Source organism: Emydura macquarii, unplaced genomic scaffold (genome assembly GCF_026122565.2).
Source record: "Emydura macquarii macquarii isolate MOO-44397 ecotype Brisbane River unplaced genomic scaffold, CSIRO-AGI_Emac_v2 contig_1254, whole genome shotgun sequence".
NCBI classification, from domain to species: Eukaryota; Metazoa; Chordata; order Testudines; family Chelidae; genus Emydura; species Emydura macquarii.
The window spans coordinates 10,534,102-10,550,389 of NW_027131391.1; the positions used below are offsets into that span (position 1 = coordinate 10,534,102).

Sequence of the window (16,288 nt, forward strand, 5' to 3'; positions counted from 1 at the left end):
ATCACCCTCCTAGTAAAAAACTTTTTCCTAATGTCCAACTTAGACCTCCCGCCCTGCAACTTGAGACCGTTGCTCCTTGTTCGGTCATCTGCCACCACCGAGAACAGCCTAGCCCCATCCTCCCTGGAACCCCCTTTCAGGTAGTTAAAGGCCGCTATCAAATCCCCCTCACTCTTCTCTTTTGCAGACTAAACAAGCCCAGTTCCCTCAGCCTCTCCTCATAAGTCCTGTGCTCCAGCCCCTAATCATTTTGGTTGCCCTCCGCTGCACTCTCTCCAACTTGTCCACATCCTTTTTGTAGTGGGGAGCCCAAAACTGGACACAATATTCTAAATGCGGCCTCACCAATGCCGAATAGAGGGGAATAATCACTTCCCGTGACCTGCTGGCAATGCCCCTCCTAATGCAGCCCAATATGCCATTAGCCTTCTTGACAACCAGGGCACACTGCTGACTCATATCCAGCTTTTTATCCACCGTTACCCCCAGGTCCTTTTCTGCAGAGCTGCTGCCCAGCTCGTCGGTCCCCAGTCTATAGCTGTGCATGGGATTCTTCCTTCCTAAGTGGAGGACTCTACACTTGTCCTTGTTGAACCTCATTAGATTTCTTTTGGCCCAATCCTCCAGTTTGTTTAGGTCACTCTGTATCCTATCCCTACCCTCCAGGGTATCTACCACTCCCCCCAGCTTAGTGTCGTCCGCAAACTTGCTGAGGGTGCAATCTACCCCATCCTCCAGATCATTAATAAAGATGTTGAACAAAACCGGCCCCAGGACTGACCCCTGGTTAGCTACTGAGACCTCCCCTCCCAAACATACACCCCATAAAAGTTACAATGGATGCAACAAGAGCCTATCCATTACCCTTCGCTGGATGGGCGTAGGCACTTTGTAGCCTTTCTTCATGACCCCTTTGAATACAGGATAACTTAAGCCTACAAGAGAAGACAAATATAATCAAGATATTAAATGGCCCTTGGATGATTCAGTGTTGCCAACTCTTTTACTACAAGCCTCACAATGTTTATTTTACTTAAAACCGCAGCTTCTGGAGTCATGTGATTAGAGAATAACCTCAACTTTCATTTAAAAAGTTTCTTGTCCTAAAAGTTGCAGATAAAAAGCTAAAAAACATGACTTAAAAAGTTCAAATTCCAGAAGGCAAATAAAAAGAACCCCAATTTTGATCTAAGCACAGGTCTCAATGCATGCTAGTACCTGTGATTTCTTCTGAGTGCACTTACAAAGTACTCCACTGCCTGGCACTCAGGCTTTGTTGTGGCCATGAGCTGAGCAAAGTTTGAGCACCCCATATTAATCAAAACACAATTTCTGCCCTCAGATTTGTGACAACTCATTTCACTCACCCATAGACTGGAAGCCCCCAGATTTCATCTTCTTTTTGTTCTGTGCTCGTACCATCTCTCTAGTGTCTGGCTCCATGTCAGAGGAGTAATCAGGTGCTGGAAAGGCTGGTAGGATCTTACTGGATGTCTGCTGATGAGGGGGAAAAGGAACACAGGCAAAAAACATCATTTCAGGTCAGGGATAGATGGAAGAGAGCTCTTAGATCATCCAGCCCAATCAGAGCAGAACTGGTCCTTACAGCCTATTTTCCACTCTTTGTCCAATCTGATTTGAGAACTCTCTAGAAAGGAGGCTTCTAGTCCTACCTTGGGAGACCAGCCCCCAGCCAAGGACAGCTGGTTCCCTGCATAGCATGCTAAATGCCTTGTCCTCACCATCTCTAGCCTTTGAACGTGAACTTATTATTTGTGCTGCAGGTGACCCAGTCCTGGCAGCACCCCACTGTGGCTGGCACTCTGCTCAGGGGATAAAAGCCCCCCTGCCCCAAAGCATTTATAATCGGAGTCATCTTGAGACAGGCATTGTCTGCCCTTAAGGCCTGACCCAGAGCCGCCGGGGGGATTTGGATCCAAGCCTTAGTGCTCAGCAAAGCAGCGGATGGTTTGTAATCTTCGTTATCACCTTCCCCCACAAGTCAGGCTCGCCCTGGGGAGGAGCTGCCGGGAGCCGGACCGGGAGGGGAGGGGAGGGAATGCAATGGCCCAGGGACTGCGGATCGGCCCGTTACACGCCTGCCCCTGCGAGCTGACTCCACGGGGAAGGCCGCGGCCGGCCTGGCTAGCACAGCCAGAGCCAGAGCCACAGCGCCGCGTCCTCAACCGGAGCCGCCGCTGCCCCGCTCCGGCCGGCCGCGCTCGCACCGCAGGCCGGGGACACCCTCCCGCCGCCAGCCCGGCGCCTCCTCCCAGGGCGGCCGCAGCCGAGAGGCCGGGCGCGATCATGCGGGCACCGGCCCGGCCCGGCCCGGCTCAGCTCGGCTCAGCTCACCGGCCGCTCCGCGCTCCCCTCCGCGAGCCCCAGGCAGAGCTCGCCCTGCTGCGGGTCGCGGCCCGGCAGGTGCCGGCGGCGCCGTGGAGCCATGGCCGGGTCGGGCACGCGGCAGCGCCGGGCACAGGCCTGCCCGGTCCCACGCGACCCACTACGTCACTGGCCCGTCACGTGTCCGAGCGCCATGTGGCTCCGCCCACCACCCCAGGACCGGGCGGCCCGAGCCGCGCAGCGCCACCTCCGGGGGCGGGGCCGGGAAGGAGGGAGGAAGATGCCGCCGCGCGGCTCTGAAGGGCGGGTCCAGCGCTGGAAGCGCAGCGAAGGTGGAGCCCGCCGGCTGGGGAGAGCTCTGACACCCCGCCACTGTGCGCCCCGCTCCGGGCTCTGCCAGCCGGGCTGTCCCTGTGCGCAGCCTGAGCCCCGCGTGCGCTGGGGGATGTCCGTGTGAGCCGCTGGCTGTACGGATGACGGACGGGCTGCGGTACGTCTGCTCCGGAGACCGTTACCTCTCCAGCGCCGGGCGGAGTTCGATGTGCCGCTCTGACATCTGTCCGCTGGAGGCCTTGTGCACCAGTTTGTAACCCGCTGCCCTGCTTCTTCCAGGAGCTCCACCAGAGCATCCGGCCCCTCTGCGGAAAGAGAGAGAAGCAGCCAAAGCCAAAGAGGAGCCGCAAAGCGAGGAGCTGCTGGTAGGTGCCCAGAGCCCGCTGCCCCTCCGCTTTGCCCGGGATCAGAGTGCCCTGAGTGACAGATTTAGTGCAGCCAGGAAACCATCGCCACTGGCGCCCCGGGAGAGCGCAGGGTCAGACACGGACAGGTAACATGATGTCCTTAGGGTGCAAAAGGCTGCTGTGCCGGAGCGTCAGTCTGTGTGCTAGCCAGAGACCCGGCCCGGCTGTGTGGACATTAGAGTGACCAGCCTTCCTTTGTAGCACCGAGGCAATGGGGAGGAAGGAGACAAAATGTGGCCCGGGGAGTTGGGCCCAGGGCAGTTTGATGAAGTTTTGGGGAGAAAAGTCCCTCCTGTTAGTGAGGTACAGCTCACCCCTGCCATGATCCCTCCACCCTTCCTGGCCGAAACTAACTTCCCATCCCTGACTGCCAGAGATCCTGTGACCTGGTAAACAGTTCCCCCATCTGCCAGGAGGCACATTTATGATTTTCCCCCATTACCGATCTGCCCTCTCCCTGTGATTACAGAAACAGACAGAAGCCGAGAGACAGAAGATCATCTGGGAGTGGAAGGAACTGTGGGGTTTTCTGGAGAAGCAGGAGCAGCTCCTTCTGTCCTGGCTGGAAGAGCTGGAGAGAGCCATTGTCAAGAGAAGGGATGAGGGCCTCTCCAAACTGTGTCGGGAGATTTCCCTGCTCAGTGAGATGGCAGGACAGAAGGGGCAGCAGCTGCTGAGCCGATCCCTGTAGGTCAGACCATGTTATTGCAATGCTAATACTCTCCTATAGAAATACTGAATATCAGCCCTAACCCTCCAAAAACCTAAACCCTTTACAAAGGAGGGGCGAGGGTTAGGGTCAGGGCAACATCCCTATTTTACCAATGGGGAAAGTAAAGCAAAGGAGGGGCAGAGCCCTGCCAAGGTCACACAGGAAATGCCCTGTAAATGGCTGGAGCTTGACATCCCCTCCCTGCCATCCCGAGGTCCCAAACCAAGCCTGAGACCCCACATCACCCCAGGTTAATGGTTTAACAGAGCGGGACCTTGTGGGTCTCTCAGCGTTAGTGGGAATTTCACTCCCTAGGCAGCTAAATATTTTCTTCCTGTAAAGTGCCTGGGCAGAAACTTTCCCCGATAGTGCCAGCCAAGCAGGGATTCCTTGTGAGGGGGGTTTGGCAGCTCTCTGAATATGAATCTGAGTGTCTGAAATTCCCCAAACTCCCAAGACTTCTGAGGGAGCTGCCCTGCAGAGCAGGAGGCCTCCCCAGACTGAGACATCCCCGACTTGCCTCTTCTTTCTCTCCCTCTCCAGGGTGCTGGAAGCACTGGGGGAAGGTAAGTTCCTGGCTCCATTTCACTGCCCCTCATGCCCATTTATGCTTGGAAACTGCACTACGTATGGAACTTGTCCCGGCCAAAGGAGTGTGACACGCTGGCTTGGTGTCTGTGATTACGTATCCCCTAGCAGCTGCCTCAGCAAGCGAAAGAGTCTGTTACTCTTTGACAGCTAGTGAGGTCACACTAGGGCTGTCAGACAGATGGGCCAGTCCTGGCCTGTCAGGTACTTGTGTGGCCACATCACATATTCACAGTGCGCAGAATCTCAGCTTTCAATTTTAGAAGAAGTTTCTAGGTCTCAGGGCTGCGAAGAAACCCTCCCAAACGTGGACGGAGACATTGTTGTCTTTCCGAGTCTGCCAATGGCCTGAAGCCATGGCTCCGAGAGCTGTGAACTCCCCTGTCCTCTGCTCAGCCCACTGGTGCATCAGCTGAAACGATGAGACTTTAATGTCAACATTCAGCGTTCCGTGGCTGATCCCTTGAGCAGGTGGAATGGGAAGAGGGGGAGTGTAGCCCTTGCGGGGTGGGAATAGAGAGTTTCTGTAGGGAGGGAAGAGCAGAGGAGATACACAAAGACAATGAAGAGGGAGAGGAATGGAGAGAGGGTGGAACAAAGGCAAACAAAGAGTAGAAATAGCAGGAGGTGGCGGGTCCAGGAGTGGGCTGTTTTCCCACTGAGTGACACTGATTCTGACAATAAAGGACTTAAACTTTTAGTTACTTGTATTTATTATTTCCTTGAAGGGCAGCCTCTCCCCTTGGTATCTGTGCCTGGGTGTCCCACTGAGAGCAGTGGCTGTCCTGCTATGCATAGCACTGTACGGAGCCCTAAATTGACACCCTGGCTCACTGAGCGTAACAGAAAGTGGAATACGGCCCTTTCCACCAAATGGATTGGGCCCCCCCAGGGTTATGGCTTCAGCTGAAGGGCTCAGGGCTTTTGGCATTGAAGGGCCCAGGTCATTCCTTGATGAACATCTGAGCTCTGTCTGGGTCCACAGTGAGAATGTGAGATGCCCACTCTTTGGTCCATGACTCCTTGCCTTCCCCGTGTTCCCGGTGCCAGTGCCCCTTATTATTGGAGTAACCCAGCGTCGGGGATGGCTCAGCACCCCAGAGAACCACAGTGGCCCAGAGAAAGCTCCTGGACATGTCTCCTTTCCTCATGTCCCATCTGTCTGGGCCCATGGAGCACACAGGGCTGAATGCAGGTGACTCATCATAACCGTGATCACCTTAGGCTAGGGGTTGGGGATCAGACCCATTTCTCACCCCTCCTCCTTTCCCTAGCAGGGAGGACAGGACACTGGAGAAGCCAGAGCTGGTGTTTATGGAGCTGGAGAAGAGACTCGGTGATTTCTCTCTGAAAAGTGCCATCCTGCAGGAGGCGCTGCTGGGATCCAAAGGTGAATTGGCGTCTCGGGTTGGTGTCTCCTGTAGCTAGAACGACCCTCACCCTGGGGAACAGTCAGGAGCTCTAGTGATGTCACAGAGCCTGAGCCCCATTTCACAGCCCAGCTCAGTGAGTCGCCCTTCCCCATGGGAGTACCTCAGTGAGGCTGGCTCTGTCTGCAGCAACTGCGTCATCGGCCTCAGTCTGTGTTACCATCTCAGAGTTAACAGCAGCTACATTCATAATCAGTAGGAACAACCCCATGAGTGCAAAGGCCTGAATTCTCACCTCTTGTCCTCTCCTTCCCTAGAGACTTTGTACCTGGAGCTGGGGAGCGACGCAGGCACGTGCCTGTCTCTGACGGGCCATGGGGGGATTTCAGACCAACAATCATGTTAGCGACGGGATCACGGCCTCCAACCCCCGTGTGTGGCTGGTAGTGGTGGAACACTGCGAAGCAGGGTGGGCCTGTGACAGACCGATTCACTGCTGCTGTGACGTCTGATGAGGATTCAGAGCGAATCCTGCTCTCAGGGGCATGTTTCCTTTGGGAAAAGGAACAACATCCAAAATAGTGTGAAATGGGTGAGACAAGAATGAAACATCCATACACTGATTAGTCTGACAGCTTTAATGAGTGACTGAACATGGCCACATGGGGACAGCAGAGCCTCAGGAGTGAGGATGGGGTTGGATCCCAGTGGTAGCCTGAGTAGAGACTGACCATGAAGGAGAAACAGGGCTGGGATCCTGTGTACAGGCTGGCTATGAAGGGGAAGAGAGCACTAGTGTGTATTTCGGATCATTGTGAACGAGAAGGGAGCTGATATCGAGCGTGTCAGTGTATCTCACACTTTTCACATTGGTGACTCCTTATTTGAAGTCAGCTTTTTGGGGGCGATCCCCTTACATTTACTGTGAAAGAAGGAACGAAACGTGTATCAAGGATGAGCCTTTATGACTCCGATGTGTGTGTTTCAAGTGGCTGACAGAGAATAGTGACCTTGAAGGATAAAAGTGTCAGGAAGGGAGAGAATGTGACTTCCTTTGCTTTAGATCATAACAAAACTGATCTCTCAAGACCCATCTTATTGCCTGTCATGAGTCACTTGGGGTTGCAAACCACTGCTTGAGAAACAGCCGACTAGAGCATTCATTTTCTTCTATCCCTATTGGCTAGAAATGGGAAGAGGGCATTATTTTGTATATGGACCTACTATTTTGTATATGGACCTATATGGAATGAGCAGTTAGCAGTTAGACCAGATCTGGACTGAGTCAAGGAACAATTCATTCCCATAAAACCCACATTTCAAAAAGCTTTTCTGTCCCTCAGAATCCCAGCTTGCAGCTGTGCACAGTGACCCTTCCATTGCTATGTGTGTATTGCAAGCAGACAGCCTGAACCCCGTCAGTGGTGAGTAGAGATGAGGGTGAAGCACAAAGATTGGCTCCAAAATGACATTAGCACTTGTAGCTAGGGAAGGCCTCCATGAATGGACAGTAAGGAAGTCCCTCAGCCAGAGGGAGGGGAGAGAGAAACTGAGGAGAAAGAAGTGGGGAGAGAGGTCACAAGCTCCCAGACCTGCTCAGATCCAGTTACTGTCTCAGGACTGGGCAGATTTTGTCCAATCCCTACCTCTAGCTAGATCCCAGCCTGCTGGGGAAACGTGCTGCCCTTGGGGACTGTGTCAGGTTTTAAAGGCTCACAGTGGGAAGGGTTAGGTCTGCACTGCAATAAAGTGACTTAATGTTTTGCCAGTATGAGAGCCTAGAGCATTTCTCTGCAGGGAAAGGGCCTGGGGGAAAGGTGATGTTACATTAACTAAAGTTGGCTGTGAAACCTCTCCAATCACCCTTCATACCCTGACAGGTGGAAGAATAACATCCATGTTTCACTCCAGATTGTCCCAGGCTCCCAGGGGACAGAGAAGGGAAATGGGTGCAATGAAGCTGGCTCAGGTAGGGATTATGAGAGAGTTGCTAGTGGGTTCCCTCTGGACTGAGAGGGGCAGTAAAGAGATAGAAGGTGGGAGCTTCTGGGGAGTTGAGTCTGGATGTGGGAGGGGGCAGGAAAAGGAGGGGGACAAGGTGTGACAATCCTTCTGGGACTTGTTCAACCTGGGGCTTAGATTCTAGGAACAGACCCCTGGGGGTTGTGGGTGGAAATTGCCCTACTTATGGGACTGGAAACACCCCTTGGACAGGGCTGGGGAAATTACCAGACTGCCAGTGCTGCCGCCTGAACCTATTAGCCAGAGGCTGCTATGAGATATGAAGGGGGCACCCACCAGTGACACTTAGGGGAGATGCCCACGCCCCTCACATGCAGCGGCTGGCAATGATGAGAGTGTTGGGATTCCCACCAGGGAGCTGTTCCTGGACACTGCTCAGAGCTCCGTGTCTTATATCAGCCTCTGGCTAGTAGGTGTCTGAGGAATGAGAATAGCCTTCCCCCCTCTGTCTGCTGGGAGGGATGAGGGGCTCTCTTTCTCCCCTCATCCTGATACATCCTGGCTGCTCTGCAGTGGGGTGCGGATGGGATTCTGCTGACTGTGAGCCCCCTCGAGCATCCATTGGATTGGCCCTGCTCCCCTGTGAATAGTGGGTTGGACTGGGGCAGCAGGTGCTGAGCGTTGGTTTCTTGCTCTTTCAGGGGCCAGTGACCTTCGCGGAGGTGGCTGTGTATTTCACCCGGGAAGAGTGGGCTCTGCTGGACCCTGCCCAGAGAGACCTCTACTGGGACGTCATGCGGGAGACCTATGAGAATGTGATCTCGCAGGGTAAGGATTCCTGTCCCTTGGTTATGAGAAGGGGAAATGAAGAGCTAGCGTTGGGAACAGAGCACGGGAGCAGTTTAGCACAGAGTCTAACATCTTCTGTTTGCTAAGGCAATACTTAGGTTTAGTTCTGGCATAAGGAACAGAAGTTGCCTACACTTGGCCAGTACTCAAGTGCTGAGCCTACTCCACACAAACCGTCTCAGACTTGAAAATATTTCCACCCCTTATTCTCCCCCACACTGCCCACTGAGGATTACTTCTGAATTATAGCCTTCACTTACCTATCACTGAGCCCTGGAGACAATTGTCATGTATCCCAGCACAGTGCTGCTAATCCCCATGGCAGAGCACGTCCTTGTGCACGTTTACTGACCCAACTTACACCACGCAGCATTGAAATGAGGCACACTTGGTCATTCAAGTTTCATATGCACTTCTCGTCATATCATAGCTCTGCCAAGCTGTTCCACCGCATCCCTCCACCATCCAATTACAGGCACAGTGCACAGCTGGAGTGCATGCGGATCAGTGCTGGTATTCCAAGCTGTCGAACACAACACACACAAGGGCAAGTTCTTAGTTTTTTCTCATAGGTAAAATAGAGTCATAGATTTAAAGGCCAGGAGTAACTATTAGGTCATCTAGTCGAACCTCCTTTACGGGACATAAAATTTCATCCAGTTACTGCTGGGTTGAGCTGAATACCTTGTTTTTGACTCAATCGTCTTCCAGAAAGGCACCCAGTCTTGCCTGAAGGACTTCAGGAGATGGAGAATCCTCCACTTCCCTTGATAGTCTCTTTACCTTTGCAGCACCCTTTTGGAAGTGTTCCCAGTGGCTATTGCCATCTCTGGGTTTAGGGACTTGTTGCAGAGCTGTTGTGGACTTCAGCTCTTCATTTCCTGCTTGTCAGAGGTTTGTTTAGGCACTGTGCATGTGGTGAAAGGCATGAGGCAGCTGTTGCGTGTCTGAGTTAACGACTCAAGATTGAAAATCTTAATTTAAATAATTCCAATTGAGCCTGTTCTTTTGACAATCAGAGATTAGTATAGCACTATACAGAATACAGAAAGTAATAAATACATTACCACACTTTGTTGTCAGACTAAGAGCTGGATCTATGCCTCTCTTGGATCTGGAAGGGACATGCAGTTTTCATTCCCTCAGCTTAATTCACAGATCAGTATCATTACATAGGGTTTTGGATAAAGGAAACCTTGTTACCAAGAATATTCTCCCAGAAACATATGTTGTGATGTCATTTCCATACATTCTCAGTTTGTCTGATTTATATGTGAAGGCATGATTAGTTACAGCTGGAAGGACTAACAATTCTTCACGATAAAATCTCTCAGTGGTTCCTTCTTACCGCGCAATCATCCTTCCCTGTTGATTATCCAACAGGAAACATCTACTGTAACAATCATCCCTTGTTAGTTTCCCAAGTCTATATATGCTTATGTCAGGATGTAATAAATATGTATGTTAAGGAGATGGTTTCAATAAATATCCATTATGGTATAGACATGAAGGAACCCAACATGGTTAAAATATAATATAATAGATAAAATTCTTGCATAGGGTTACTTATTGGTCAAGGACCAGTGTTCTGGGCCTTAGAATTCAGACATACTCTTTGTTGAAGATGCCCAGATCTCTTTGTGTAGTGCCGGTACTTTTTCCTAGGGAGTCATTTCCCATTTTGTATTTGTGCAACTGATTGTTCCTTCCAGGTGGAGTACTTTGCATTTGTTCTTCTTGAATTTCAGCCTGTTTCAGACCATTTCTCCAGTTTGTCCTGATCATTTTGGATTTTAATTCTATCCTCCATAGCACTTGCAACCCCTCTCAGCTTGGTATCATCCGCCGACTTTATAAGTGTACACTCTCTATGCCATTATTGAAATCATTGGTGAAGATACTGAACAGAACTGGACCCAAAATTGATCCCTGCGGGACCCCACTCAATATGCCTTTCCAACTTGACTGCAAATCACTGATATCTGGGAACGGTTTTCCAACCAGTTATGCACTCCCCTTATGTAGCTCCATCTAGGATGAATTTTCCTAGTTTGTTTATGAGGTCAGGTGAGATTAAAAAAAGCTTTATTAAAGTCAAGATATACCACTTTCCACCTATCAGTAAGTCTTGTTACCCTGTCAAAGAAAGATATCAGGTTGGTTTGACACAATTGTTCTTCACGAATCCATGCTGACTCTTACTTACCACCTTATTTTCTTCTAGGTGTTTGCAAATTGATTGCTTAATTATTTGCTCCATTATCTTTCTGGGTACTGAAGTTCAAATAACTGGTCTGTAATTCCCTGGGTTGTCCTTTTTTCCCTTTTTATAGATTGATATGATATTTGCTCTTTTCCAGTCCTCTGGAATCTCTCCCATCTTCCATTACTTTTCAGAGGTAATCGCTAATAGCGCAGATAGCTAATTGGCTCCTTCAGTATTTTAGGATGTATTTGATCAGGCCCTGGTGACTTGAAGACATCTAACTTGTCTAAATAGCTTGTTCTTTCCCTATTTTGGCCTCATATCTTATCTCATTTTTCACTGGCATTCACTGTGTTAGAAATCCAATTGCTACCAACCTTTTTGTTGAAAACTGAAACAAAAAAGTCATTTAGCACCATTTCCACATTCACCGTTATTGTTCCCCCGCCCCCATTGAATAAGGGCCTACCCTGTCCTTGGTCTTCCTCTTGCTTCTAATGTCTTTGTAGAATGTTTTCTTGTTACCCTGAATGCCTCTAGCTAATTGAATCTCATTTTCTGTGTTGGCTTTTCTAGCTTTGTTGCTACATGTGTGTGTGGTTTGTTTATATTCATCCTTTGTAATTTGACCTCGTTTCCACTTTTTCTAGGACTGTTGACCCTGCTCTGTTGGTCCAGGATGTGAAGAGGTGCAGTTCCCTGACGGGCAGAAGCCTGTAGTATAACCTCACCTTTGTTGCCCAAGTGATTTTCCTACTTCACTCCGCCTCCAAGTGACTTTCAGTTAGATTTGTGTTTTCCTAAGGCCTGGTCTACAGAACAGAGGTAGGTCAATGCTTACATTGACCAAACTATGGAAGTGTCTACAGTTAAATTTCACTCCCACCGACGTAATAACTCCACCTCCACAAGCAGCATAGAATCAAGGTCAATATAGGCCATGTTCACACTGCAGCACTAATTTGAATTAGCTTAATTCGACTTTCAGCAGCCAATTTAAAGAAATTGCAGCAGCAGCAGCATGTTCACACTATGCTGTTTGCGCTGGTCTCTTGTGTTCACAATGGCCAGCCTTAATTTGAATTAGAAAGCAGTGCAATGTGGGTAGCTATCCCACAGTGCAACTAGCCATGGAGGCTGTTGGGACAAGTGTCATCATCCCATGATGCATCTCTGCTTCCCCCACCCTTTCCCCCCACCCAAACAGGAAAAGGATTTTCATGCCGTTTTTTTGCTCCCTGCGATTGCCATTGCTTCAGAGACATGGAGCCAGCTCTACTCTGCACTGTAATTGTGATCGTGACAAATACATCACGACTTATCATGGAGTACTTGAGAAATAGAGCAAGAAGGTGAAGCAGATACTAGATCTATGCCACCGAGGCTGCCCTGCTTCATGACATCCAGCAGAACAATTCCCGATTGCTGCAGGCAATGAGCGATGCATGAGGGATTTCTGTTCCTGTATGTTGTTTCCCTTTGATTATCCCCCACCAACCACCCACCCCCCTGTATGTTGCTTGCCCTTTCTCATCCCCCTACCCCCCAGTATATTGCTTGCCTTTGATGCAGGACTGATTTCAGTTCCTGTATGTTGTTTGCCTTTGTTGATACCCACACCCCCCACTGCCCTTCGAGATCTGTGCCGGACAATTCCCTCATGAACAAGATTTTATTTAATAAAGAAACGTTTTGGAAAGATGCAAAAATGTATTTTTGAACAGTCATGTCTTGAGTGAAGGGGTGGGGAGGTTCCTCCACTGGCTCCCGGGGTAGGGTGTTAGCTTGCTGGCCACTGTCAGCGTGGCCACCGCAGCTTTCTCCTCCCCTCCACCAGGGTAGAGGAGAGCAGGTGCCGCATACTGGACAGTCTCCTCCAAGACCTGTTTGAGATGTGGGAGGGGGAGTGCAGCATTGGGATTCTGTCCACAATAAGCCGAAGCAAGTTTGCTTGGTCCCGCAGTAGTCTCAACATCTCCTGCATGGTGCTGCGATCATGTTCCTGCATTTGGCCCATGTTCTTGGACAAGGTCATCCTCCACGCTCCTTGATCTGTCTCTGCGGCTGCCAAGGCGCTCATGAGCTCCAAAAACGTCATCTTTGTTTAGTTTTTTCCTTTTCCTAATCTGAGACAGTCGGTCAGCAGCACTGCTTAATGGTCAGGCCACTGGCGAAGTGTCTACAGAATGAAAGAAAAATAACAAGATAGCAACAGCTAGATTAGTGAAGAACAAGATACATATGTAACAGTTTCAAATAATGATGCCTTGATAAAATGTAGCCACAGTTTTTAAAGTTAGGAAGAAAATACATATGTATCAATGTCAACAATGATGGCTTGATACAATGTTGCCTCAATTTGTGTATTGAGGAAGAACATATGTTTCAGTTTCCATAATTATTCCTTGATAAAATGTAGCAAGTGACTTTCTCTCTGTGGTTGCATTCCAAACCCTTACAGCGAGCTACTGCAGACCGCCTGGTGCGGTAGGGGCTATCGGAAGGCATCACAAACCCACACAGACATGAACTGAGGGTGGGTGGGAGGTAGAATCTCTGCTTGCATTCCAAACCCTCACAGATAGGAAAAGCGGGGGGCGTGGAGAAAGAAAGAAAGAAATTCACCAGATGTGCCTTCCCCGGGATCATTAGTGCTGTCCTGTGTCCCTCCTCCAGCATGCTCTGGGATATCTTCCCATAAATGTCCAGAATCCTTCTGCTGGCTCTGACCTGAGCCAGAACTGACTCCTTGCTCCATAGCCCGATGAGGTCTAAGATCTCTGGTCGAGTCCATGCTGGAGTGTGTTTGGGCCTTACAGTAGCCATGCTGAGAACAGTGCAAACCTCTCTCCACGCTGGCAGCAAGCACAGGAAATGAAAATTCAAATCTTCCCGGAGCTTGAGGGGAGGGGACTTTACCTGCTATTGTGACCACAGAGCGATTGGCCAGAGAGGTGAAAATGGGGCATAATGGGATACATTCCGGAGGGCAATTAATTCGAATGAAGCTCCATTATGTTCTCACTGACACTAATTCGCATTAACAAATTCGAATTTGGTGCTACGCCATTTGCAGAGATGGTCTTATTAATTCGATTTTACAGGCACCTTAATTCGAATTAACAGTGGCGCCAGTGTAAATGCAGGAGTAATTAATTCAAATTAAGGGACTTTAAATCGAACTAAGTCCCCAGTGTGAACCAGGCCTTAATAGAGTTAGGTCACCACAGCATCAGTGAAGACAATGTGTTGCTCATGTCGACTGTTAGTGGCTTTCAGGAGCCTTCCCACAATGTCTTGACGCTGACAGTACAATCAATATAAATGCTTCTGGTGAGGACGTGCACTGCCAACACCAGAAGCAAAATGTAAACACACGAAAGCGATGGAATTACTGTGGTAGCTGTATGCCGACATAAGTTAGGTTGACTTAATTTTTTAGTGTGGCTATGGTCTTAGTCACTCAGGCTTTGGCGAAGCCTGCCCTCTTTCAGCACCTGGCCAACACTTCAGAGAGCTGATGCTTAGATAAGCTAAAACCCTTTTGCCCTGCTCTGGCAGCATAAAGGGGCCTTACAGCAGGAGCAAACAGCCCCTTAAGAATCTCCCCCATGCACAGGGCCTCTGAGTCTTTTGTAATTGATATTGGAGGGCCCAGAGAAGACCCCTATGTGTCTCTGGATAATGGGGAGTGTACAGATGGCCTAAAGCTTCCTTACGTTCCCCCTTATACCCAGACTTGTCCATAGACCAAGCACAGGCATGGAGTCTCGGAGAATCAGGGCCCAGGAATTTTACAGCAATTAAAAAACAACATAATTTAAGAGGTGCCATCTACTTGAAACCTAGTCAATCCAAAAAAAAAAAAGGGGGGGGGGGGAGGAGGGGGAGAGCTAAAAATTGTCCCAGGCTCTGGCCCGTATCTTTTTCTCTCAGTCCGTTGGCCAAAATTTGTGGTTTTACAGACACTTTTCTTATTTTTATAGAGTTTTGTCTCTCTTGTGTTTGAAGCCATGGACCAGAATGCCAGCTGGTGTAAATCTGCATAGCTCCATTGGAGTGAATTGGGTCAGCTGCTCATATGGTATAAATCAGCACAGCTCCACTGAGGTCAGTGGATCCACACTGATTTACACCAGCAGAAGGTCTGTCTCTGTTAAAGACCTGTGTGAATAACAGGAAAAAACTGACAAGCTATAGAGTGTACATATTACTGACCACCCTGATGCTTTTCTCTGCCATAGGGAAACAAGCTTGCCCAGGAGAAGGTCTGGCGGCCCGCATGGAGCTGTTTTTATTCTTTACTACCCTCTTGCATGACTACATTTTGAAGCCACCTGTTGAGGAGGAATAAAACTTGACATCACACCGATTGTAAGCAGCACAGGGAACACGCTGCACTTTTATCATCTTGCTTTACTCTCTCAATGAATACGCTGTTAGCAGGTTGAGCTTTCGCTAGAATATGTTTAAGGATTTGCTGGAAATTCCAAAAGAAACAGAATGTACAAGGATAGGACAGAATAAAGAGAAGGGAAATTATAGTACAGTAGGACCTAGAGACCCCAACTCAGATCGGACCTTTATTTATAACTAAGAGAGGAAATTACAAAATTGATCAAACAAAATTCTTCTTTAAAATACAAAGAAAGTTTAAAATCTTGAGAATGTTATCAAAATGAATCCTTTATGCTGATTTTAGATGTGCACTTTATTTCTCTGTTGCAACAGTGATTTTTGTAGCAGTGATGTTTGTTTCTCTGGTGCAACATGTAACCTTTTGGAACTTGGATGTAACAGCCTCGTTTCCTCTCCTTATTTTGAAAAACGAGCACTCTGAATTTTAAAATATTTCAAATTATAGTGACCCTCACCTTCACATAAGAAATTCTTTATTCACAGATAAGCCCTTGATTTTAAATAATCCCAATGGTCAAAATGGAAGATAGCTTTTATTAACAAAAATCACTTTTAACTTGGAGGCAGCCTGTTTGTCTAACATTTCTCCTTGATTCTTTCATGAATGAAAATTCATGAAAACTCTGTCACCATTACCCATTTAGAAAACAACATAACCTGTTAACATGGGAACGGTTACTCTGAGATATAGCATAGATGCTCCACTAAAATAAAATCACCATCCCGTTATAATATGCTCTCTCAGCTACCACTCGGAAGGTTATAAAAACAAGCCACCAAAATGCTCCATTTTCCAAATGAATGATTGTCTGATACATTTGGATTGTTGAGGCACAGTTTATATTGCCTAGTTCCATGCTCAAAATTTGCCATAGCTTGCATTGTTGTTGCAAATGATTATATTATTCTTAAAAGAAACTTGCATTGTTGCTGCAGTAGGATCCATAAAAATGGATGCATTTTGCAGTAGTTCTATTTAATGTCTATGCTGAATTGTCATTATTTTACATAGAATTTAACACTCCTCACCACCAGCATTTCCTTCAGCAAGTGCTATATACAATAATGCACCATTTGTGAAGGCACAGTAACATCT

At 48.7% G+C, this 16,288-nt stretch overlaps 2 protein-coding genes across 3 annotated transcripts in view; one reads left to right on the plus strand and one right to left on the minus strand.

Moving 5' to 3' along the window:
* DDX54 (DEAD-box helicase 54) overlaps positions 1–2,545 on the minus strand; it is a 22,698-nt gene extending 20,153 nt beyond the window's left edge. Inside the window, exons 1-3 of one of the 2 annotated variants that reach the window (XM_067550268.1) lie at positions 2,356–2,545; positions 1,368–1,494; positions 865–935 (exon numbers count right to left, since the gene is read on the minus strand). In XM_067550268.1, the coding sequence (XP_067406369.1) occupies positions 865–935; positions 1,368–1,494; positions 2,356–2,448 (291 nt within the window). In that variant the 5' untranslated portion in view covers positions 2,449–2,545. Of the gene's footprint in view, positions 1–864; positions 936–1,367; positions 1,498–2,355 lie in introns of both variants that reach the window. The other variant, XM_067550267.1, reaches the window with a different exon arrangement.
* LOC137154364 (uncharacterized) overlaps positions 1–16,167 on the plus strand; it is a 25,475-nt gene extending 9,308 nt beyond the window's left edge. Inside the window, exons 2-9 of the mRNA XM_067549951.1 lie at positions 1,916–1,968; positions 2,959–3,044; positions 3,556–3,773; positions 5,664–5,776; positions 7,100–7,180; positions 7,637–7,725; positions 8,420–8,546; positions 15,018–16,167. Coding sequence (XP_067406052.1) covers positions 1,916–1,968; positions 2,959–3,044; positions 3,556–3,773; positions 5,664–5,776; positions 7,100–7,180; positions 7,637–7,725; positions 8,420–8,546; positions 15,018–15,127 — 877 coding nt within the window. The 3' untranslated portion in view covers positions 15,128–16,167. The remainder of the gene's footprint in view (positions 1–1,915; positions 1,969–2,958; positions 3,045–3,555; positions 3,774–5,663; positions 5,777–7,099; positions 7,181–7,636; positions 7,726–8,419; positions 8,547–15,017) is intronic.
* Positions 16,168–16,288: the final 121 nt, after the last annotated feature.